General features: G+C 44.6%; 1 protein-coding gene across 1 annotated transcript in view; it reads right to left on the bottom strand.

Annotated features, from left to right (window-relative positions):
- Nucleotides 1-25,955, bottom strand: part of LOC126259594 (discoidin domain-containing receptor tyrosine kinase B-like) — a 416,947-nt gene that overhangs the window by 104,952 nt on the left and 286,040 nt on the right. Inside the window, exon 8 of the mRNA XM_049956504.1 lies at nt 4,865-5,072. Coding sequence (XP_049812461.1) covers nt 4,865-5,072 — 208 coding nt within the window. The remainder of the gene's footprint in view (nt 1-4,864; nt 5,073-25,955) is intronic.

Here is a 25,955-nt window from a genome sequence, read left to right as displayed (position 1 = left end):
TGTTGGCTGTCGGCTGTTAGATTCCGCAAACTGAAAGCGAGCAGGTGAGTCCCCACACACTTTCCCCAAGTACGTCACTTAAAGGCTGTTTGACAAACTTATACTGAACCTTTCGCAGCGTGTAGACACACTCGTTGTGTCTCTATTTTCTATAAAGTGTGTTAAGAATAAACAGATGACAGAAATCGGTGGCTACTACGACTAACAGAGAAAAGTCGAACGAACAAGATGAACGTACAGGCCCGGCTGCTGCACTGCACTGTATTTCAGCTGTGGCGTTCTTTACGGGAAACCCACTTCCCTCACCACGAACGCTACTCTCTCTTTGATTCACGGGAAAACTGTAGCGGGGAGAGATCTGCCGCCGACAGAAACCCGCTCGCAAGTGGACGCTGAATGGACCACCGTTGCTACTGAAGTAGCCATCACAATTCTTAGGGGCCAGCGACCATGTCACGTAAAGGGGGCGAGTGAGCCACTCTGTTTCTTCGGGTGATACAAGCTACAGGGCCCCTGATAGTCATGATACGTCCAGAGGACGTTTTAAAGGCGAAGCGGAACATGGAAATTTCCTCCGTCTTAAGCTACCTGTATACTCAGCAAACCACTGTGAACTTCATGGCAGAGGATCCGTGCCATTCTGGTATGGAGCGCGAGAAGAAATGTTGCTTTAACCCCACTGTGTGCACTGTAATTAGTCTTGTCTTCGCGATTCCTACGGGAGCTATATGTATGGAATAGCGGTAGGTGCCTATAAGTCAGCTTATGTCAAGACATTCCTCCTACCAGGAGAGAGAGAGAAAAAATAATTACAATAGCGGGATGAAGGAATAGTGTATAAGTACATCGCTGTGCAAAACTTAAGGATAAATTTATCTTCCGCATGGCAAGTCACTGCCAAAAACGTAACTCGATGATACTTTGACCTTAGAAGTACGTAGAAATAGCTGCTACAATATAATGCGGAAGGTAACTGAAGGAAATAAGCAATTAGACGAACAGAAATGATACTTTATTCAAAGATAATAATTATACTGAAGTCACCGTGATTCATAACGGTCCGCCGGAGACGGCTGGACGTGGTTCTCATTAGGGTTAGCGAATACTACGGACCGTAATTTATGCTTTGCTGGTACACTCATCTTGGACACGGGGAGATAGTGTTCTTGTGGTAGGGCGTTCCGATTCGCCAACAGCGAGGTTGACAGTGTCAGGTGGTCGTTGGTGCATGTGTAATTGCTGCACAGGTCTCCCCAATGCCTCTCACACTTGCTCGATCCTACGTAAGTCGTCGGGAAAGGACAGGTGAGTCCATTCGCCAAATATCCTCTCGTTCCAAGGGCTCCTCCGTCCGCGCACTCCAATTTGATTGCACATTACCATCCATAAAAATGAAGTCAGGGACAAACGAAGCTCTGAAAACACGCAAGTTGGGAAGGAGTACAGTGCCACAACAGCGTTGAACGGTGAGTGTATTGTGCTCAAAAATTTGGAGGTCTGCACGCCCACGCAATATTACGCCTCATAACACCGTACCACCTTGACTACCAAATTACCATCTTCGACCGTACTGGACGTAACCGCATGCGCCGAGAGGTGGAAACATGTAATGCACCCGCGAACACTGTCGAACGCGATCGGTTTGGTGGTCGAGGTTATATGGTATGGGGAGGCGTAACGTTGCATGCGTGCACTGACCTGCAAATCTTTGAAGATGGTATACTCATCGGTCAACGTTATTCTGACACTTCACTCCTTTTCCACACGCGTCTTTTCAGGTACGAATTCAGCCCTGACTTCATTGTTATGGGTGACAATGTGTCAACCGCAGGTGGCTGGTCCCTTGAACGAGAGCATATTCGGCGAACTGATTAGCCTGCCCGTTCTCCCACTTAAATCGACCACGAGCGGGATGCGCTGCACAGACGTACTGCAACATGTCCACATGGCACCGACGACCATCCAGCGGCTGGAGGAATGGAAAATAATGCACGGCCCTTTGGCGGAGTGGTTCACGACACTAACATGCCTGTTATGGGCTGGCCTGCAGAGTGTCCTGACCTGAATCCTATATAACACCTTTGGGATGTTTTGGAAAGCCTACTTCGTGCCAGGCCTCACCGACCGGCATCGATTCCTCTCCTCAGTGCAGCACTCCGTGAAAAATGGGCTGCCGTTCCCCAAGAAACCTTCCAGCACCTGACTGAACGTATGACTGCGAGAGTGGGAGCTACCGTCAAGGCTAAGAGTGGGTCAACGCCACATTGAATTCTAGCATTACCGATGGAGGGCGCCAGGAACTTACAAGTCATTTTCAGCAAAGTGTCAGGGTACTTCCGATCACGTAGTGTATATGTCACGTAACAGTCTGCCATTGTGTTCTCATGTTGGCAACGATACATACATTTAATTTCCTATTGTTTTATGCCTGTTAGATATGAAAGTTCTATTGCTGATGCGGTATTTAGGCGGGTTTGTACCAGCAGTATGCAGGAAGAGGTCAATGTCTGGTGCTTCAACTACTGAAGATTTTTTCTGAGTAAGATTATATTTTAGAATTTTCTGTCCAAATTTATCTTGCAGTGTTAACAACGTTTGCTTGATGATGAGGTTAAGATGATGAAATTTCTGATATAGTCTACCTACGTAATACAATTCACTATTATGGCTCCTAATCCTGTTTTTAGATGTGCTACAAATTAATTACACTAGGCAGAACGTTCATTATAATGATTCCTTCTTATTCAGAGGCCTGCCTGTGCACTAAACTGGCTATTCTTGAGGAATAGGAAGAAGTTGCAACACATCCACTTATTGAGCCTCCTGAAACTAATACGGAATCTGGTGGAGATTCTGGTGTAGCAGATTGGGGTAGAAAGGGCTAATATTGGACCACTGCAACCTCAGGGTGGCGCAAAAGAAGCCGAGGAACTCCAAGAAAAATGTGCTGTAAATGTAATATTTGTTTGTGGATAGAGTGTTTTGTACCTATCACAGAAAGTGGGTATTGTTGCCTAAACAGACTATAAATGACAAATACTGCGTTATTATATTGGCTGTCATGTATTTCATTTATTTGGGTGTTTCACCAAGCGTGACATACCGGTTTTAGCAAAATGGTACAGCCAAACATTCAGGAAGCACTCCTCACACTGAGAGGAAGAAAATATGTTATATGTACATGGGTACAGAAACGCTTTAGAGGTCAATTCCTACAGCTCTTCAAAAATTAATTATGGGAAACGCACTATAAAAGAACACATCAGCAAAGTATGAAACAAATTGTTCAAAAATGAAATGTTTGAAATACCGTCCGTTAGCAAGGATGCATGCATCAACTAGTCATCACATTGAATCCCTGATGCTCTGACGTATGACTGTATATTGTTTAACAGCCTTCCGCAATAAGGCACAGAGACTTTGTTGAACTTGTACCGGCATTCTGTACACAATAGCTTTGAAATTCCCCACAAAATAAATTCCCCACAAATTAAATTCTGATGGGCGTAGGTCAGAAGAGCACGGAGTCCAAGGGATTCGTCCACCTGTACCTACACATCTACTAAGCAATCTTTTTTTTTCAGATGCTTAGGAACCGTAACACTAAAATGAGGACGTGATCTATCGTTCTTGAAGTACTTGTCTTGTCCCACTCGTAAAGGTACCTCTTCTAGCAAAACAGTAGATTATGACAGGTTTCTCCGTTGAGCCTGGGTGGAAGAACATGAAGTCTGACAAACAGTCACCAAAGAATGTCGGCCCAAACGTTGACAGAAAATCTTTGTCGATTACTTGACTGCACAATTTCGTAAGGATTCTGGACGGCACATAATAAGGAATACGAGTGGACCGAAACCTGAACCCTGTGGGACTCCCTACTTGAGTTCTGTTTTGTCACTAAAATTTTTTCTTCTTCCTACATTGTCTGAGATATTCACCACAACTTTTTGCATTATGTTTGGTAAGTATTATTGAAACCAGCTGTGTTCCCCACGATTAATGTGAATATCAAGAGAAGTATAAAATTACCTCTAACAGGGATATAAAACATTTGCAGACCCGTGTCCATAGAACACGTTTTATTTTCCTATCTGTGAGTAAAGTTTACTGAAAGGTTGGCAATGACTTTTTTAACACCCAGCGTATGTTCCACATTATACTTTTTAAATAATTAATTATTTTCAGAGTTCTGCTTACGGTAGTATGTTCCGTTTATGGCAATAAATATACAAGTATGTAATTTATAAAATTCAAAAGTGAAAAATCAATTGACACAGAAGGGGAATAAAGTCAAAGATATCAACAAATGAAAAAAGGTATAGAATAGCAGGATCACTGCGTACATCTCTAATGAAATCTTTCCTTTCCCTGAAAACTTGTAACTATTACGAGCCTCCAAAGTCAAGTAAGCTTAAGATACCTGCTCTAGTTTATTTTGTACTGACGCCATGTTATAAATTAGACAAAGGTGAGACATTGCATATACACAAGGTATTCTCTTGCTGATACTGTGAGTGCTGTATCAGAGTAAGTTCATCGCCACTTTCATTTCAGTCAGATAATAACTTTAACAGCACCACCACAAGTAATTCTTGTCTCACCGTAACGTTTGTATGACATTATGATGTTTTCCTTGCAGAGACATCATACCAGAAGTAGTCCAAATGTTTAAATTGTCATTTCGAGAAAACGAAATTTTTTGTTTGTCTACAGGTACGTGTCTCCACTCCTGGAACACAATGAAATCCCTGCGCCGCAGTATTGTAGCCCGCCACAAGTGTCTCCAAACCAAGACGGCTCAGCCCAGCGGTAGGTAATGGAAAATTTGTGCCTATACCGTGCAAACACACTCTGACGAACCTACCTGAGTCGAAGGTGACCTCGCTGATCATGATCCACCTGTTGGCGAAGTGTAGCCGCAGCTTGACGAACCGGCCGACGCGATGGTGCAGCTTGATAGAGATGTTGCGCGAGTTCTCGAAGATGCAGTCCTCGATGTAGGTGTACGTGATGGGCTCTCCGTCGTAGTGCTTGCCGCCCACGCTGAACAGCACGTTCGCCTCCGAAAACACCTGAAAGCAAACCAATCGAATATTAATATATTTTAATACACTACTGGCCATTAAAATTGCTACAACACGACGTGCTATAGATGCGAAATTTAACCGACAGGAAGAAGATGCTGTGATATGCAAATGATTAGCTTTCCGGAGCATTCACGCAAGGTTCGCGCTGGTGGCGACACCTACAACGTGCTGACATGAGGAAAGTTTCCAACCGGTTTCTCATACACAAACAGCAGTTGACCGACGTTGTCTGGTGAAACGTTGGTGATGCCTCGTGTAAGGAGGAGAAATGCGTACCATCACGTTTCCGACTTTGATAAAGCTTGGATTATAGCCTATCGCGATTGCGGTTCATCGTATCGAGACATTGCTGCTCGCGTTGGTCGAGATCCAATGACTGTTAGCAGAATATGGAATCGGTGGGTTCAGGAGGGTGATACGGAACGCTGTACTGGATCCCAACGGCCTCGTATCACTAGCAGTATAGATGACAGGCATCTTATCCGCATGGCTGTAACGGATCGTGCAGCCACGTCTCCATCCCTGAGTCAACAGATAGGGACGTTTGCAAGACAACAACCATCTGCACGAACAGTTCGACGACGTTTGCAGCAGAATGGACTATCAGCTCGGGGACCATGGCTGCGGTTACCCTTGACGCTGCATCACAGACAGGAGCGCCTGCGATGGTGTACTCAACGACGAACTTGAATACTCGAATGGTAAAACGCCATTTTTTCGAATGAATCCAGGTTCTGTTTCCAGCATCATGGTCGAATCCGTGTTTGGCGACATCACGGTGAACGCACATTGGAAGCGTGTATTCATCGTCGCCATACTGGCGTATCGCCCGGCATGATGGTATGGGGTGCCATTGGTTACACGTCTCGGTCACCTCTTGTTCGCATTGACGGCACTTTGAACAGTGGACGTTACATTTCAGATGTGTTACGACCCATGGCTCTACCCACCATTCGATCCCTGCGAAACCCTACATTTCAGCAGGATAATTCACGACCGCATGTTGAAGGTCCTGTACGGGCCTTTCTGGATACACAAAATGTTCGACTGCTGCCCTGGCCAGCACATTCTCCAGATCTCTCACCAACTGAAAACGTCTGGTCAATGGTGGCCGAGAACTGACTCGTCACAATACGCCAGTCACTACTCTTGATGAACTGTGGTATCGTGTTGAAGCTGCATGGGCAGCTGTATCTGTAAACGCCATCCAAGCTCTGTTTGACTCAATGCCCAGGCGTATCAAGGTCGTTATTACAGCCAGAGGTGGTTGTTCTGGGTACTGATTTCTCAGGATCTATGCACCGAAATTGCGTGAAAATGTAATCACATGTCAGTTCTAGTATAATATATTTGTTCAATGAATACCCGTTTATCATCTGCATTTCTTCTTGGTGTAGCAATTATAATGCCCAGTAGTGTAATACCGTTGGAAGCAAGGGGAGGTCTTTCCGTATTTGTCAAGGCAGTCGTTGTTTCGTAGATCTCACTTACACGCAAAAGTCCTTTCAGAAATTCAAGAGTCAGTTAATGAGTCAATCTTACATTCACTTCTCTTCTTATGATATTGTCGCCGACGACATTATCGTTTTTCACGTCCCTCTAACATGAATTTAAAGAGTTTTCTGTGGTTATCTTCAAGCAGCTCTTACAGAAAATATTATTTTGACTTTTTTGTCCTGGGAAGACTTCAAGCTGTCATGTCACATATATGGAAAACACATCTTTCAATCTATCCTCCTCTCTTTCCCATCTTCCGCTGCGGTTTACACTACACTCAATATCTGTAAAGACACTATGTTTCATGCCCAAATTCTTCCTCGTGTTGACCCAACAGACAACGGTTTCACCTGGCTAAATAACAACTCTCGACTGCACACGGTTCGTCCCGTGTACGTTATGCGTCCTTCAGAAACCCGTTCCCTCTAAAATTCGAGGCTCCAGAAGTTAAATACGACTATACGTTGCGCTTTACCGATAAGGATTTTCGTTCCTGGTAAATGACTAACCAGGAATACCTAGAGGATAATTGCAAGACTGTAGAAGCAGGCATGATGAGGGGGAAAATGTCGCTTATAGTGAAATTAACGAGATCTTTGGACAAAAGAGAAGCAGTTGCGTGAAAATTAAGAGCTCAAATGCAAACCGCTACTAAGCACAGAGGGGATAACTGAAAGGTAAAAGGAATGAATATAATTTCTATGCAGGGCAAATGAACTGCAAGGAAATATCTTAGAAAAAGATGAAAATTATGTGAAGATGACAAGAAAGACTTGGAGGAGAATCTGAAAGAGTACCGCAAGGCGTAGGTCGAAACAAGGTGCCTGGAATAAATTAAAACTACCTCAGAATTACTCAGAATCCTGATAGAGGCAGAAAATGCCACATTATTCCACCTGATGTAGAAATTAAACGAGACAGGCAAAATACTCTCCGATGTCGAGAAGAATGCATTAATAACATTTCCAAAGACGGCAGGTACTGACCGGTGTGAGTATTTCCCAAGTATCGGTTTCATAAGTCATAGATTTGGGAAATCATGACAATTATTGACAGAGAATAAATTATGTTTGGGCTCCGAAGAAATGTAGGAACACGTAAGGCAGTTCTGACCGTACGACGTATGGTAGAAAATCGAAGAAAGGCAAACCAACGTTTATAAATTTGTAGACTTAGAGAAATTATGGAAAGTTTTTGCACCGTTAACTACGCTTCACTCTTCACAGTTCTTAAGCTGGCACATATAGGATACAGAGAATAACAGATTAACTGCAACTTGTACAGAAAAAGAACTTCAATTACACGAGTCGATGAACGTGCGAGGAAAGCTGCGGTTGAGAAGGGAGTGAGAGCGAGTTGTCGTCTATCCGCTATGTTATTTCCTTTGTACATTGAGAAAGTAGCAAATGAAACCTATAAGAAATTAGGAAAATGAAAGGGAGTTCAAATAAAAAATTTAATGTTAGCTGATGGCATTGCCATTCTGTCAGTGATGGCAAGAGGTCTTGGTAGATCAATTGAGAGGAATGGATAATGTCTCGGAAGGAGGTTAAAAGATGTACTTCAAAAAAAGTAAAACAGAGGTGAAAGACTGTGGTGGAATTTAGTCAGACGGTACTGAAGGATTTTGGTTAGAAAATGTGATACTAAAAGGAATAGATTAGTTTTGTTTTAGCAAAATAACTAACGGTGACAGAAGTAGAGGGGATATAAACTGCAGACTGGCAATAGGAAGGAAAGCATTTCTGAAAATGAGTAATTCATTTACATTTAATGTAAACTGAAATGCTGAGAAGTACTGTTTGAAGACATTAGTATGGAGTGTAACATTATACAGAAGTGATACGTGGGCATTGAGTTGAGACAAGAGAATAGAAGCTTATGAAATGGTTACTACAGAAGAATGCTGAAGGGAAATGTGTATATACAATAAAGAATGACTGGATGGTGAATGTAAAAGGTGAAAAAAGAAATTTGTGGAACGATGGGACAACAATAAGTTATGTTTTGATAGCACACATTGTTGTTGTTGTGGTCTTCAGTCCTGAGAGTGGTTTGATGCAGCTCTCCATGCTACTCTATCCTGTGCCAGCCTCTTCATCTCCCAGTACCTACTACAACCTACATCCTTCTGAATCTGTTTAGTATATACATCTCTTGGTCTCCCTCTACGATTTATACTCTCCACGCTGCCCTCCAATACTAAATTGGTAATCCCTTGATGCCTCAGAACAAGTCCTACTAACCGATCCCTTCTTCTAGTCATGTTGTGCCACAAACTCCTCTTCTCCCCAATTCTATTCAATACCTCCTCATTAGTTATGTGATCTACCCACTTAATCTTCAACATTTTTCTGTAGCACCACATTTCGAAAGCCTCTATTCTCTTCTTGTACAAACTGTTTATCGTCCATGTTTCACTTCCATACATGGCTACACTCCATACAAATACTTTCAGAAACGACTTCCTTAAATCTATACTCGATGTGACAAATTTCTCTTCTTCCGAAACGGTTTAATTGCCATTGCCCGTCTAAATTTTAATCCTCTCTACTTCGAACATCATCAGTTATTTTGCTCCACAAATAGCAAAACTCCGTTACTATTTTAAGGGGCTCCGGAAAGGCTCAAAATCATGAAAAGTTCAATTTTTACTTTTTTGCGTTTTCTGAATCTGCAGACTATTATCTTTTAATAGATATATAATTTATTCAATTCCGAGGACTACAACTATTTTTAAATTTTTTTTGAAATGTGTTCGACATGGGCGTGACCCACTGTGGCGCTGTTAAACTGCTATCAAATGGTGTTATTATTAACGTCCGTGTTCATCAGGTACATTTTAGTGATGTGAGATAAAGTATGTGTTGTGGCTAACCTGTGATGGTTCAATATATATCGCTGGTGTGATTGTCGATTGTTTCATGTTTATTTACTCTGTCGTTATCTCGAAAATATTCGTAATTAATTCTGTTTCTTGAGTCTCTGTTTTGTTGAAGTATAATAATGAGTAAAAGTAAAGTTATTAGAAATCCTCTGAAGGCTTTTAAGAAAAGGAGAAATGTTGGAAAGCCAAAGGTATGTGTTATCACTGTAAACAATAAAGACGATAACCAAGTGAGTGAACCTAACCTCTCAAGTACACCTGCCCATAGCACTCAAAGTGTGAAAGAAAACACTACACAGAAGAAGCTTGGTTCAATGAGTGAAAACTATGAATGTTTTATGGGCGAATCGGATGTGAATGAAATATTTGATATGTCGGTTCTCAAAGGAATTTTTTCAAACTGTGTAAGATGTATTCATTGTAGTGAAGTTGGTCTGGAACTCTCCATAATAAAGCACGTAAAACTTGCTAGTGAAATACAACTGAAATGTGATAAGTGTTCATACATGACCACCTTTTGGAACAGTGTTGCAGTAACTGCAACTGAAGAAAATGGTAGCAAAATCTACGAACACAACAACGAGCGACGCTTGCTTTAGACAAGGAACGCCTTCGGGCTGCAGACAGGGCTGTAAAGAGTCTAGAAATACAAGCAAGAGTAAACAGGAGGAGGAACAAGAGGAAGCTGGAGGAGGAGTTTGCAGAGGATGAAGATAATCCATCCTATGGACCTGGATTGCACTAAAAAGTTAATCCAATCTTTGTCGCTCGATTCCCAAAACTTTTATTTTCTCATACTAATTACATGTTTTCTAAGGATCTTCCAAATATATTTGTTTCAAACTTTCAGTAAATGTTACACAGTACCTTCTGCATAATTTAACACAGCCTTTTTCCAAAAAACTGTATATTTTTGAACATATAAATAAAAAATTGCAAAAAAAAATGTTGTGAATTTTCATTACAATTGAAAAAAAATCATCTTTAATAACTGAACTAAAATTTTGTAAAATCCCTGTGTTAAGTAGTAGCCCATATTCCAATAAATAATCTGTAAAAAGTTCAACTTCCTACCTCAAATACTTTGTGAGGAAAGATGTAATTTATAAGCGTTATTTTAACATTGCAAGTATAGGGCGTTCCGGAGTCCCTTAAGTGTCTCATTTCCAAATCTAATTCTCCCAGCATCACCCGATTTAATTCGACTACATTCCATCATCCTCGTTTCGCTTTTATTGATGTTCATGTTATATCCTCTTTTCAACAGACTGTCCATTCCGTTCAACTGCTCTTCCAAGTCCTTTCCTGTCTCTGACAGAATTACAATGTCATCGGCGTACCTCAAACTTTTATTTCTTCTCCATGGATTTTAATACCTACTCCGAATTTTTCTTTTGTTTCCTTCACTGCTTGCTCAATATACAGATTGAATAACATCGGGGAGAGGCTACAACCCTGTCTCACTCCCTTCCCAACCACTGCTTCCCTTTCATGCCCCTCGACTCGTATAACTGCCATTTGGTTTCTGTACAAATTGTAAATAGCCTTTCGCTCCCTGTATTTTACTCCTGCTACGTTCAGAATTTGAAGGAGGGTATTCCAGTGAACATTATCAAAAGCTTTCTCTAAGTCTACAAATGCTAGAAACGTAGGTTTCCCTTTCCTTAAACTATCTTCTAAGATAAGTCGTAGGGTCAGTATTGCCTCACGTGTTCCAATATTTCTATGTAATCCAAACTGATCTTCCCTGAGGTCGGCTTCTACCAGTTTTTTTATACGTCTGTAAAGAATTCGCGTTAGTATTTTGCAGCCGTTACTTATCAAACTGATAGTTCGGTAATTTTCACATCTGTCAACACCTGCTTTTTTTGGGATTGGAATTATTATGTTCTTCTTGAAGTCTGAGGGTATTTCGCCTGTCTCATACATCTTGCTCACCAGGTGGTAGAGTTTTGTCAGGACTGGCTCTCACAAGGCTGTCAGTAGTTCTAATGGAATGTTGTCTACTACTGGGGCCTTGTTTCGATTCAGGTCTTTCATTGCTCTGTCAAACTCTTCACGCAGTATCATGTCTCCCATTTCATCTTCATCTACATCCTCTTCCATTTCCATAATATTGTCCTGAAGTACACATTATCAGATACGAAACAGTCGTCAATCTGGCAGAGGGAGAAAGTGTGGGGAGTAAAAACTGTATAGAGGGACCATGGGGTGAATACAGTAAACAGGTTTAAATCGATGAGCGTTGCAATAGTTACGCAGAGACGAAAAGGCTTGCGCAGAATAGACTAGCGTTGAGTGTTGCATCAAACCAATCTTCCGACTATAGACCACAACAACAACAACAACAACATGTAACATAACTAGTTGCAGGAAGTATTATATCTTCAGAATGTAGGCGTACTTCACTGACTTGCTGCTACAATACCACATATCGATACCTTGCAGCTTCCATGTCCTGGTTGGAGTCCCTGTTGCTCGTCTTCGCGTTATTACTGCTTTCTCGACCTAACTGGCGACGACAGGCGGCGAGGCACTTTTAATGGCGTTGGCGGGGTGCGTCGGCGCGCTGTAGGCGGTCGTAAACAGAAGATCGGTGTCGCGGGGCGTCGCTTGGCGGCGTCGCATGCCGGTCACGTCACGTATTGTGCGCGCTCAGACTGCTGACGCTGCCGGAAGCTGCGCGGGTAGCGGTTCCGGCCACCCCACACTACACAGGTGCCGCCTCTCCCCAGCATCCCGAAACAGTGGCATTAATCTTAACAAAACGCCCCGTTGGAACAAAGTGCAGTAGCGGCTTCAATACCCATTGTATTTGGGATACATTAGCATTTCTCATATCAGAAAACACACTGCCGGAAAGTAAAATCAGAATATTGTCTTTGGGTTTCCCAGTCAACTCAGAAATTACACAAAAGATGTACTTAAAACGTTTCCTTTCACTGAAGTAAAGCTCAAGCGATTATCAGGTACGGTCATATGTACCAATCCTGAAACACCCTTATTGGTAAATGGTATAGTGCCCAAAGCCGGTAACGGAAGCTCTGACATCTTGCGATTACATTATTACACAGCTCCTCGACTTGCTCGTGTTGCTCTACAAGACATGTAGATGTCCCACGAGTCACTAACCCCATCATGCCCCACACGTGCTACGTTGGGGACAAGCCAGGCACTCGTGCTGGTTCTGAAAGTATCTGAACCTCTGGTAGAGCTCTAATGATGTCTGGCCGACCATTTTCTGGCGAAACAGTACAGTATTTTATGATATTGCATGTACTTATTGTCCCTTTCATTCATGCCATATCTACACTACTGGCCATTAAAATTGCTACATCAAGAAGAAATGCAAATGATAAACGGGTATTCATTGGACAAATACACTCCTGGAAATTGAAATAAGAACACCGTGAATTCATTGTCCCAGGAAGGGGAAACTTTATTGACACATTCCTGAGGTCCGATACATCACATGATCCCACTGACAGAACCACAGGCACATAGACACAGGCAACAGAGCATGCACAATGTCGGCACTAGTACAGTGTATATCCACCTTTCGCAGCAATGCAGGCTGCTATTCTCCCATGGAGACGATCGTAGAGATGCTGGATGTAGTCCTGTGGAACGGCTTGCCATGCCATTTCCACCTGGCGCCTCAGTTGGACCAGCGTTCGTGCTGGACGTGCAGACCGCGTGAGACGACGCTTCATCCAGTCCCAAACATGCTCAATGGGGGACAGATCCGGAGATCTTGCTGGCCAGGGTAGTTGACTTACACCTTCTAGAGTACGTTGGGTGGCACGGGATACATGCGGACGTGCATTGTCCTGTTGGAACAGCAAGTTCCCTTGCCGGTCTAGGAATGGTAGAACGATGGGTTCGATGACGGTTTGGATGTACCGTGCACTATTCAGTGTCCCCTCGACGATCACCAGTGGTGTACGGCCAGTGTAGGAGATCGCTCCCCACACCATGATGCCGGGTGTTGGCCCTGTGTGCCTCGGTCGTATGCAGTCCTGATTGTGGCGCTCACCTGCACGGCGCCAAACACGCATACGACCATCATTGGCACCAAGGCAGAAGCGACTTTCATCGCTGAAGACGACACATCTCCATTCGTCCCTCCATTCACGCCTGTCGCGACACCACTGGAGGCGGGCTGCACGATGTTGGGGCGTGAGCGGAAGACGGCCTAACGGTGTGCGGGACCGTAGCCCAGCTTCATGGAGACGGTTGCGAATGGTCCTCGCCGATACCCCAGGAGCAACAGTGTCCCTAATTTGCTGGCAAGTGGCGGTGCGGTCCCCTACGGCACTGCGTAGGATCCTACGGTCTTGGCGTGCATCCGTGCGTCGCTGCGGTCCGGTCCCACGTCGACGGGCACGTGCACCTTCCGCCGACCACTGGCGACAACATCGATGTACTGTGGAGACCTCACGCCCCACGTGTTGAGCAATTCGGCGGTACGTCCACCCGGCCTCCCGCATGCCCACTATACGCCCTCGCTCAAAGTCCGTCAACTGCACATACGGTTCACGTCCACGCTGTCGCGGCATGCTACCAGTGTTAAAGACTGCGATGGAGCTCCGTATGCCACGGCAAACTGGCTGACACTGACGGCGGCGGTGCACAAATGCTGCGCAGCTAGCGCCATTCGACGGCCAACACCGCGGTTCCTGGTGTGTCCGCTGTGCCGTGCGTGTGATCATTGCTTGTACAGCCGTCTCGCAGTGTCCGGAGCAAGTATGGTGGGTCTGACACACCGGTGTCAATGTGTTCTTTTTTCCATTTCCAGGAGTGTATATTATACTAGAACTGACACGCAATTTGGGTCCATAGATCCTGAGAAATCAGTACCGAGAACAACCACCTCTGGCCTTGATACGCCTGGGAATTGAGTCAAACAGAGCTTAGATGGCGTGTACAGGTACAGCTGTGCACCCAGGTTCGTTGTTGAGTACACCATCGCAAGCGCTCCTCTCTGTGATGCAACGTCAAGGGTAACCGCAGCTATGGTCTCCGAACTGATAGTCCATGCAGCTGTTCGTGCAGATGGTGGTTGTCTTGCAAACGTCCCCATCAGTTGACTCAGGGATCGAGACGTGGCTGCACGATCCGTTACAGGCGTGCGGATAAGATGCCTGTCATCTTGACTGCTAGTGATACGAGGCCCCTTGGTATCCAGCACGGCGTTTCGTATTACCCTCCTGAATCCACCGATTCCATGTTCTGCTAACAGCCATTGGATCTCGACCAAAGCGAGCAGAAATGTCGCGATACGATAAAAATGGTTCAAATGGCTCTGAGCACTGTGGGACTTAACTTCTGAGGTCATCAGTCCCCTAGAACTTAGAACTACTTAAACCTAACTAACCTAAAGACATCACACACATCCATGGACGAGGCAGGATTCGAACCTGAGACCGTAGCGGTCACACGGTTCCAGACTGTAGCGCCTAGAACCGCTCGGCCAATCTGGCCGTCACGATACGATAAACCGCAATCGCGTTAGGCTACAATCCGACCTTAATCAAAGTCGGAAACGTGATGGTACGCATTTCTGCTACTTACACGAGGCATCACAACAACGTTTCACCAGGAAACGCCGGTAAACTGCTGTTTGTTTATTAGAAATCGGTTGGAAACTTCCCTTATGTCAGCACGTTGTAGGTGTCGCCACCGGCGCCAACCTTGTGTGAATGCTCTGAAAAGCTAATCACTTTCATATCGCAGCATCTTCTTCCTGTGTGTTAAATTTCGCGTCTGTAGCACGTCATCGTTGTGGTGTAGCAATTTTAATGGGCAGTAGAGTAACTTGAACTGCTAATAGTATCCTCACAGTAAATAATTCTTGGCTTAAACCACTGATCGTCCAAGGCACTAATTTGCTTGTCCTTCATCAATGAAAGGCAAGAGCACGCTGTATACTTATAAGGGTCAGTCAAATGTGAACGAGAAAGATAAAAAAAAACTAAGTAAACTATTATTTCATAGATAATCGCCATAACGTTAAAACGTGTATCCCACTGTGAGAGAAGGCGGGCCATGTCTTTATGGAAAAAGATTTGCAGTTACCTGTGAAACCATTATTGTGCCTAGGTGTGCACGCATTCGTCCGAAGCAAGTCGACGACAACGAATGTCTTTCTTCAGGTCTCCAAAAACACGGAAACTGCATTGGGAGAGATTGGGACTCTATGGAGGTCTTGATACTGAGCTTCGTACGTCTGCGTCAACTCATGCGGGTGATCGCGTTAGAATGCAATCTCCAAGTATTACCGTAAAGTTGCGTTTGTTACTGATTTCTATATCACTGATATTGAGGCTTTTTCTCTGCGTCTTAGTTCCTTAGCTATTAACTACTTTTAACAGAATTAAGCTATATACACTCCTGGAAATGGAAAAAAGAACACATTGACACCGGTGTGTCAGACCCACCATACTTGCTCCGGACACTGCGAGACGGCTGTACAAGCAATGATCACACGCACGGCACAGCGGACACACCAGGAACCGCGGTGTTGGCCGTCGAATGGCGCTAGCAGCGCAGCATTTGTGCACCGCCGCCGTCAGTGTCAGCCAGTTTGCCGTGGCATACGGAGCTCCATCGCAGTCTTTAACACTGGTAGCATGCCGCGACAGCGTGGACGTGAACCGTATGTGCAGTTGACGGACTTTGAGCGAGGGCGTATAGTGGGCATGCGGGAGGCCGGGTGGACGTACCGCCGAATTGCTCAACACGTGGGGCGTGAGGTCTCCACAGTACATCGATGTTGTCGCCAGTGGTCGGCGGAAGGTGCACGTGCCCGTCGACGTGGGACCGGACCGCAGCGACGCACGGATGCACGCCAAGACCGTAGGATCCTACGCAGTGCCGTAGGGGACCGCACCGCCACTTCCCAGCAAATTAGGGACACTGTTGCTCCTGGGGTATCGGCGAGGACCATTCGCAACCGTCTCCATGAAGCTGGGCTACGGTCCCGCACACCGTTAGGCCGTCTTCCGCTCACGCCCCAACATCGTGCAGCCCGCCTCCAGTGGTGTCGCGACAGGCGTGAATGGAGGGACGAATGGAGACGTGTCGTCTTCAGCGATGAGAGTCGCTTCTGCCTTGGTGCCAATGATGGTCGTATGCGTGTTTGGCGCCGTGCAGGTGAGCGCCACAATCAGGACTGCATACGACCGAGGCACACAGGGCCAACACCCGGCATCATGGTGTGGGGAGCGATCTCCTACACTGGCCGTACACCACTGGTGATCGTCGAGGGGACACTGAATAGTGCACGGTACATCCAAACCGTCATCGAACCCATCGTTCTACCATTCCTAGACCGGCAAGGGAACTTGCTGTTCCAACAGGACAATGCACGTCCGCATGTATCCCGTGCCACCCAACGTGCTCTACAAGGTGTAAGTCAACTACCCTGGCCAGCGAGATCTCCGGATCTGTCCCCCATTGAGCATGTTTGGGACTGGAAGAAGCGTCGTTTCACGCGGTCTGCACGTCCAGCACGAACGCTGGTCCAACTGAGGCGCCAGGTGGAAATGGCATGGCAAGCCGTTCCACAGGACTACATCCAGCATCTCTACGATCGTCTCCATGGGAGAATAGCAGCCTGCATTGCTGCGAAAGGTGGATATACACTGTACTAGTGCCGACATTGTGCATGCTCTGTTGCCTGTGTCTATGTGCCTGTGGTTCTGTCAGTGTGATCATGTGATGCATCTGACCCCAGGAATGTGTCAATAAAGTTTCCCCTTCCTGGGACAATGAATTCACGGTGTTCTTATTTCAATTTCCAGGAGTGTAGTTACATGTTTGAAGGTTGCAGTGACTCAGAGCTTCTCTCGATGTACTTCCGTACACGGCCGCCTGTAGCTACACTAGTTGTGGTGTAGACCTGTCTGCTACCTAGCAAGCCACAGGACACAGGCAGATCGTCTTGTACTACATTTTCAAATGGCTCGTTCGTTTACGCAAGAGGCGACTTGTCCAATGCAAAAGACTTTAATAAAAATGATCGGATAGGAAAGTGTTGTTTCTGACCACAACATGAAAAGTTTCCTGGTGCAAGAATGTCACTGAAGCGCCAAAGAAACTGGTATAGGCATGCGTATTCAAATACAGAGATAACAGGCAGAATACTGCGCTGCGGTCGGCAAGGACTCTACAAAACAACGAATGTCTGGCGCGGTTGTTAAATCGGTTACTGCTTCTATAACGGCAGCTTATGAAAAGTTAAGTCAATTTGAACGAGGTGTTATATTCGGCGCACGAGCGATTGGACACAGCATCTCCTAGGTAGCGATGAACTGGGGATTTCCCCATACGACCATTTCAAGACGGTACCATGAGTATCAGGAATCCGGTAAGACACCATATCTCCGACATTGCTGCGGCCGTAAAAAGATCCTGCAAGAACGGAACCAAGGACGATTGAAAAGATTAAAAAAATGGCTCTGAGCACCATGCGACCTAACATCTGAGGTCATCGGTCCCCTAAGAACTACTTAAACCAAACTAACCTAAGGGCATCACACACATCCACGCACGCGGCAGGATTCGAACATTCGACCGTAGTGGTCGCGCGGTTCCAGACTGAAGCGCCTAGAACTACTCGGCCACAACGGCGGGCCTGAAGAGAATCGTTCAACGTGACACAACTGGAACCCTTCCGCAAAATTGCTGCGGATTTCAATGCTGGGCCATAAACAAGTGTCAGCGTGCGAAACATTCAACCAAACAGCATCGATATCGGCTTTCGGAGCCGAAGGCGCCCTCGTGTGTCCTTGACGACTGCACGACACAAAGCTTTACGCCTCGATTAGACCTTTCAACACCGACCATTGAACTGTTGATGACTGGAAAATGTTACCTGGTCGGACGAGTCTCGTTTCAAACTGTATCGAGCAGATGAACGTGTACGGGTACGGAGATAACCTCATGAATTCATGGACCGTGCATGCCAGCAGGGGACTGTTCAAGCTGGTGGAGGCTGTGTAATGGTGTGGGGTGTGTGCAGTTGGAGTGATATAGGACCCGTGACACGTCTAGATACGATTCTGACAGGTGTCTCGTACGTAAGCTTCCTGTCTGATCACCTGCATCCATTCATGTCCATTGAGCATTTCGACGGACTTTGGCAATTCCATAAGGACAATGTGACACCCCACACATCCAGAATTGGTACACAGTGGCTGCAGCAACATTCTTCTGAGTTTAAACACTTTCGCTGGCCACCAAACACCCCAGAAATGAACCTTATTGAGCATACCCGGGACGTCTTACAACTTGCTGTACAGAAGAGATCTCTCGTACTCTTACGGATTTATGGACAGCCCTGCAGGATTCATGTGTCAATTCCCTTGAGCACTACTTCAGGTATTAGTCGAGCCCATGCCACGTCGGGTCGCGGCATTTCTGCGTAATCGCGGAGACCCTACACGATATTAGGGAGGTGTATCACTTTCTTGGCTCTTCAGTGTAGGTACCGAGGACTGGTCAGTGTTCCCACTACAAAGACCAAAGGTGTCAGAGTTACAGCTTATGGAACATCGTCTCAGTAATGTGACTGGATTTGTGATTTCCTGTGAGAGAGGCCACAGTTCGGAGTAACTGACAGAAAGTAATCGAGTAAAACAGAAGTGATTTCTGGCGTTCCCCAAGGTAGTATTAAAGGCCCTCTCTTGTTTCGTATGTACATAAACGATTTAGGAGACAATCTGAGCAGCCGTCTTAGGTTGTATGCAGATGACGCAGTCGTTTAGCATCTAGTAAGGACACCAGAAGATCAAAAACAATTGCAAAACGATTTAGAAAATATATCTGTATGGTGCAAAAAATGTCAGTTGACCCTCAATAATAAAAAGTGTGAGGTCATCCATGTGAGTGCTAAAAAGAATCCGTTAAACTTTGATTACACGACCAATCAAATACAAAGTCCGCAAATTCCACTAAATACCTAGGAATTACAATTGCAAACAACTTAAATTGGAAACAACGCAAAAAAAATGTTGTGGAGAAGTCGAAAAAAGACTGTGTTTTATTGGCAGAACACTTAGAAGATGCAGCAGATTTCCTACAGAGGCTTTCTACACTTCGCTTGTCCGTCCTCTTTTGGAGTACTGCTGCGCGATGTGGGATCCTTACCAGATAGGATTAGCGGAGTACATCGAGAAAGTTCAAAGAAAGGCAGCATGTTTTGTGTTATCAGGAAATAGAGGAGAGAGTGTCAATAACATAATACAGGTTTTAGGGTGTACATCATTAAAACAAAGGCGTTTTGCGTTGCGGCGGTATCATCTCACGAAATTTCAATCACCAACATTCTCCTCCGAATGAGAAAATATTTTTCTGATGTCGACCTACAAGCGAGCAACAATGATCATAATGAAATAAGGGAAATGAGAGCTCGCATAGAAAGATACAGGTGCTCGGTTTTCAAGTGCGTTGTTAGAAACTGGAATAATAGAGAATTAGTGTGAAGGTGGTTCGATGAACGCTCTGCCAGTGTGTTTTGCAGGGTATTCTTTTAGATAGAGATGCAGATGTCACAAACAAAACTATAGTCCAGGAGTGGCCCATTACGTCTTGAACGAGTGAACTCTTTGGGGACAACGATGACCACATCAGTGTAGTGACCATCTCTTGCACACGGGATAAGTTAGATTTTCATCTTTCTACACATTTTCATCTTTCTAGACCACGGAGCACTATTGCATCCTTTTTGTGCATTCTGTCGGAAGCAGTGAAGTCGTGCATGCTGATGGTTTGTGCCGGGTGGAAGACGGGCTCGAGATGTGCGTGCCCACAGTCTCTCTGGAATAGTACCGGATTTGCAAGCGTTCATGTTGACACTTCTGGTGTCATATATTTTATCCTGTATGTGCTGTGGAAGCAGTACAGTTTTCATTACTGCCGTTACAATACTACGATTGCATCCTTCCTACAATAGGGGGCTTACAGATGTCCAGACCCCTATCTACTAGTCTGAGAGTGTACATGTTCATGGCCACCAATGTGAGAATGTTCACGATCACAATGTTGCCAACTTGGTTGCAAAAGAGATGTGGCACGTTAAACGTTCTGGAATCGTCAGAGTCCGACTCCTATCAAAGTCACTCAGTTGGGTATCTCTGCAACACGTTGACCTTTCGTTCTTTACGCTTCCACCACAATTATCCACACAGTCCCAGACTTTCCTTTTTAAAGAGCAGATGCAGAGGTCGCTCTGGTCTGCTGGCGGGCACCTTTTCACAAGCTGCGACATGGTCGCGAGGGAACAGTGACCCGTATATGTAATAAGTTTCCGTTAATTTACGTCTATGGTCACAAACTTTTTGCTCACAGGTTACCGGTTTCGGTCTTTAATGACCATCATCAGATCCGTTTCATAAAAACAAAGTCCTAATGTACTGCAGCCATAGTGGCATCGTCAAATGGTAACCGCGGAATCAGCACCAGCATCGTCAAATACACATAAATTACATCATATGCACGATTCATGTTGTCAGTAGGACTACAATTTAAAACAACTGTTCATGAATGATGGTGAAATGATGAGGACAACACAAACACCCAGTCAGCTCGAGGCTTCATGGAGTCTCCCACTATATCTTCCAGCAGGATAACTGTGTTTGCTGCAAGGTGAGAATCGTGCTTCAGTGGTTTGAAGGATATTGTAATGAACTCACATTGATGTCATGGCCAATAGATGTGGCTGATCTGTACCCATTGGAACACATGTTGGGCGCCAGCTTTGTGCCTGTAAACCACCAAGCTGCAATTTGCCAGAATTGCTTGACCTGTGCGTAGTAGACATCTGATGCTACATACTTATGGAATCCTGTTAATGTGTTGCAGAATCCATGCCAAGCAGAATCTCTCTCTTGTACTGTGTTTGAAAAATGGAACAACACGTTACTAAATAGGTGGCTATAATGTTTTGGCTCATCGATGTATATAAGCAAGAAGACGTCTATGATACAACGTGCAACTAACTTCCTTTTGACGATGTATGGACATAATGTTGGATGAGGACGCAACAAGTCGTCCATGCACCAGTCACGTGATTCCTGGTTCATAGGATCTCAATTGGCCCTCTATGTGATCCCGGAGGTATGCGTTATTCTCAAACCATCGGATTTCCGTAGCACTAGTATGATTTTATGATTTTCTGCGATGGGAACCTATCTTGTAGAAAACATTATACTCGTTAGGAAATACCCCAGCTGTGAATGAATGCAAGATGTCAACCATCAATCATGATATGACTTAGTTGTCTTTTTTTTTGTTTTTAGACCCGTCTTCCACAGTCGCAGTTTTACAAGCTTTGTGGGACATACATCGTTTTTTGCAACTATAGTAAAAGGACCAGATGCGATTCCTTTATTTTAAAGCATCTTGAGCGGACAGTTTTTTGCCACCTAATTTAATTCCTTCAAGTTCTGTACAAACAGATGTTAGGGTTTAGTACATTGCACTTCTCTGACCAGCGGCGGTCTACGACACGTCTGACGACGAAGTATAGTGCTGAGGGAGGCGTAAGGGTTCGGAGTCCACGTTTCAGCCTACACCGCTAAACATGGCCATCCTGGCCATGCACAGCAGAAACTCCTCGTGTTCCGTAGCTGACACAACGGCATTGTCAATTACAGTTGAAGTGGTGCATGGCATCATTGAGACTGGAGCACGAATAATGCATGACAGGAAGAATCATGTTTCTGGTTACATAAAGTCGATGGTTATGTCGGGATACAGAGTCATCCAAGCTATCTTCTACTCAAGACGTGCACCGAGAGAGTGATGAGAGAACAAGCAAAAGAAAACAATCGATTCAGTCGGTTGTTGGGAAACAATCGACTCAGTCGGTGAAAGTTTTACGTATCGATCAAATTATTCATTCATCTTTTGAGTGAAACCAGTCTATGAGAGCAACCGAATGGAAACAATCGAATCAGTCGGTTGTAGTTTTACATATTGGCGGGATTTTTTTATTCATTCATTGCTTTCGCTTGAAACCAGTTTCTGAGAGCAACCGAATGAAAACAGTCGATACAGTTCAGTGGCGTTTTACGTGCTGACGGAGTTATTATTCATTCTCTCCTTTTCACGTGAAATCAGTCTTTAGTTTTTCTGTCAGCTGAGAAGCTTGTATTCATTCGTTCAGTCTACTGAAAGCAGTGTTCAGTGGTTTAGCTGACCGAGTTGCCCAGTTATTCTTCTGAGTGAACTCAGTTTGTAGTACTTTCAATCAGTGAAGTGAAGCAGTACAATACAAAGTGGTGTGTAGATGTCCATAAATAAAAATAAAAACGGATTGGTTGTGCCTGTGTCGCGCACGCGTCCTGCGGCTGCCAGGGCCAGGGTTACAGCCGGAATGAGGAGGTGGCGAGTTGGCCAGTCGCCGCTATACAGCGCAGTCTCGACAGTCCTGTGTTCGCTCCGGTTACCGCGCCACCTCCTCGCACCGGCTTCATCCCTGGTTCAGACAGTTGCAAGCGGAGGCTACGGAGGCGGCGCCACCCTCGCTCCCAAACGACCGAGCTACCCCCAAGGAGCAAGGTGAAGAACAAATTGCAAAACGATTTAGAAAAGACATCTATCTATCTATCTGAATGGAGCCAAAATTGAAATTGACCCTAAATAACGAAAAGTCATCTGTTTAAACTTCGGTGACACGATAAATCACATCTAAAGACCGTAAATTCAACTAAATACCTAGGAATTACAATTACGAACAACTTTAAATTGCAAGGAATACACAGAAAATGTTGTGGGGAAGGGTAACCAAAGAATGCGTTTTATTGGTAGGAACTTATAAAATGTAACAGACCTACTAAGGAGACTGCCTACACTACGCTTGTCCGTCTTCATTTAGAATACTGCTGCGCGGTGTGGGATCCTTACCGCATAGGATTGACGGAGTACATCGAGAAAGTTCAAAGTAGGGCAGCATGTTTTGTGTTACCGCGAAATAGGGGACAGAGTGTCACTGAAATGATACAGGATTAGGGATGGACATCATTAAAACAAAGGCGTATTTCGTTGTGGAGGAACGTTCACACGAAATTACAATCACCAGCCTTCTACTCCGAATGCGAAAATATTTTGTTGACGCCGACCTACATAGGGAGAAACGATCACCATGATAAAATAAGGGAAATCGGAACTCGTACGGAAAGATACAGGTGTTGGTTCTTTCCGCTCGCTATGCGAGATTGGAATAATTGGGAGTTGTGAACCTTCTGCCAGACACTTAAATGTGATTTGCACAGTATCCATGTAGATGTAGACGAAAATCACTCGATCACACAGACTGAGTGAAAAATTCATTTAGCGGCCGCAACTGACAGGGATGAGTCAGTCGTTCCTCTCGCATTGAATGAAAGCATTCGTATGACGGACGCAACGGACGGAGACTTATTTTTTTTTTTTTTTTGTCTAGCATGGAGTGAAACCATCGAAACCCAGTGAATGAGTGAAAACATTCATATAGCTGACATGGCCGATGAGACTAGTTTCATGCGGTTGTTTCATTCCACTGAAAAAAACCGACTGAATGAAAAAGCAATCGACTAACTAGTAGATTGTTTAAAAAAGTCGGTTGTACCATCAATACACCGTACCACGGACGCCAGCCGGTGGGGACAGTATTGTGCTATGGAGGACACAATGCTCATCCGGTATTCCATTTGACCTGCGCTGGCAATAAAGGAACGAAAACGGTTTGTTTGTACTAGATTACGTGAACATTCTTGCAGTTCACCTGCATCCCTTCATGCTCCATCTTTTCCATGACAGTGAAGGCATTTTCGAGGAGGATACCTGTCCGCGTCACAATGCAAGAAACCTGCTACAGTGCTACGAGGAGCATGATAGAGAACTGACATTGATATATTGGCCACCACAAAATCCAACTTATCTATGCCCAATGAAATACATCTGGGTGCTGTGGAGCGCCAACTCTGTGCCCACAAATCACCCTCACGTAATTTCCGGGAACTACGTGATCTGAACAACGTACTTTGAGAAACTACCAAGCACTTGTAGCTTCCATGCAACACGGAATCGCTGTTGCACCGTGTTACAAGATGGATCTTCATGCTGTTAAATACGTAGCCATGATATTTCGATTTGTAAGTGTTGATCATCGAACTACAATCTATTCAGACAATCAAACTGCAAAACAAAAATAACACGAGTTGTAACAGCTACACCATAGACTTAATTTTATGCTGTATACTGTGCACATTAGCAGTGGTTAAAATTATATTTAATTTAAGAATGAAGAAACTAATTCCTTCGTACTTTTTCCAGTCAGTTACAATTTACAAAATATTTTGCTTACATCAAATTTGAATCTGAGAGCTGTAATTTTCCGATTAGGAAATCTGTTATAGGAACAAGTGTTGGTGCATTTCAACTGTATTTTATTGTAACATGCTTATGACATGTGAAGAATCAAAAAAATCAGCTAATATTAAAAGTTATTAAGAGTTTATTTTTCATGCCCAGTAACAAACAAAACTATTTGCAGAGACTACAATATTTCAAGATGTGCTTAATTTTAATTGACGGTGAATTCGGCCATCAGCTACGTCAGGTTTGCCGTTTACGTTAGGCGCACAGTGGTTTGTAGCGCGGCCAGCGCAAGGTTAATAGGAGTGAGAGGTGGAATATTTTACTGCTTGTCTTCCGTTGTTGACAACTCACGAGCGTCCGCAAATAGCACCGATCAGCTGTTATGGTATAAATTTCAAAAAAAAAATGGTTCAAATGGCTCTGAGCACTATGGGACTCAACATCTTAGGTCATAAGTCCCCTAGAACTTAGAACTACTTAAACCTAACTAACCTAAGGACATCACACACACCCATGCCCGAGGCAGGATTCGAACCTGCGACCGTAGCAGTCCCGCGGTTCCGGACTGCAGCGCCAGAACCGCTAGACCACCGCGGCCGGCTATAAATTTCAAAATGAAGTAACCTGGATTCGCGAATGGGCATTATAGGGACGGTCATCTTCAAATGTGGTACACGTCTGTAACAAGTAATATTAAATCACGTTAAAGCTGTTGTAGTACACTGCAGTGTGTAAAAGAAAAATGACATTCAAAGCATACAGTAAACGTTTGTGATCGTGTAGTATACTGCAAGCAGTTTTTAGTTAATATAACATACGAGACCCATATTCAGAAGAAAAAAAAAAAACAGAACACCTTGAACGAATAGAGATAGGACGTTCATATTCACAGTACATGTACATTAGTATGTTCTGCAGAAATGATTATCAGTCACTTCGATTCAGCATGTGTCTTGTTGCCTAATACGCACAGGATTCGCCGTGGTCCCTGATACTTGTTCCATGCGAGATGGCATCGTCGTGTGTAAGGCGTGAATGGCATCCCGTGGTATAACCATCTATGCTGCATTCACTTTGTTTCAAAGTTTATCTGTGGTGGTTAGCAGTGGGTCACAGCG

Source organism: Schistocerca nitens, chromosome 5, assembly GCF_023898315.1.
Source record: "Schistocerca nitens isolate TAMUIC-IGC-003100 chromosome 5, iqSchNite1.1, whole genome shotgun sequence".
NCBI lineage: Eukaryota > Metazoa > Arthropoda > Insecta > Orthoptera > Acrididae > Schistocerca > Schistocerca nitens.
This window is presented reverse-complemented; position numbering and strand designations above follow the sequence as displayed.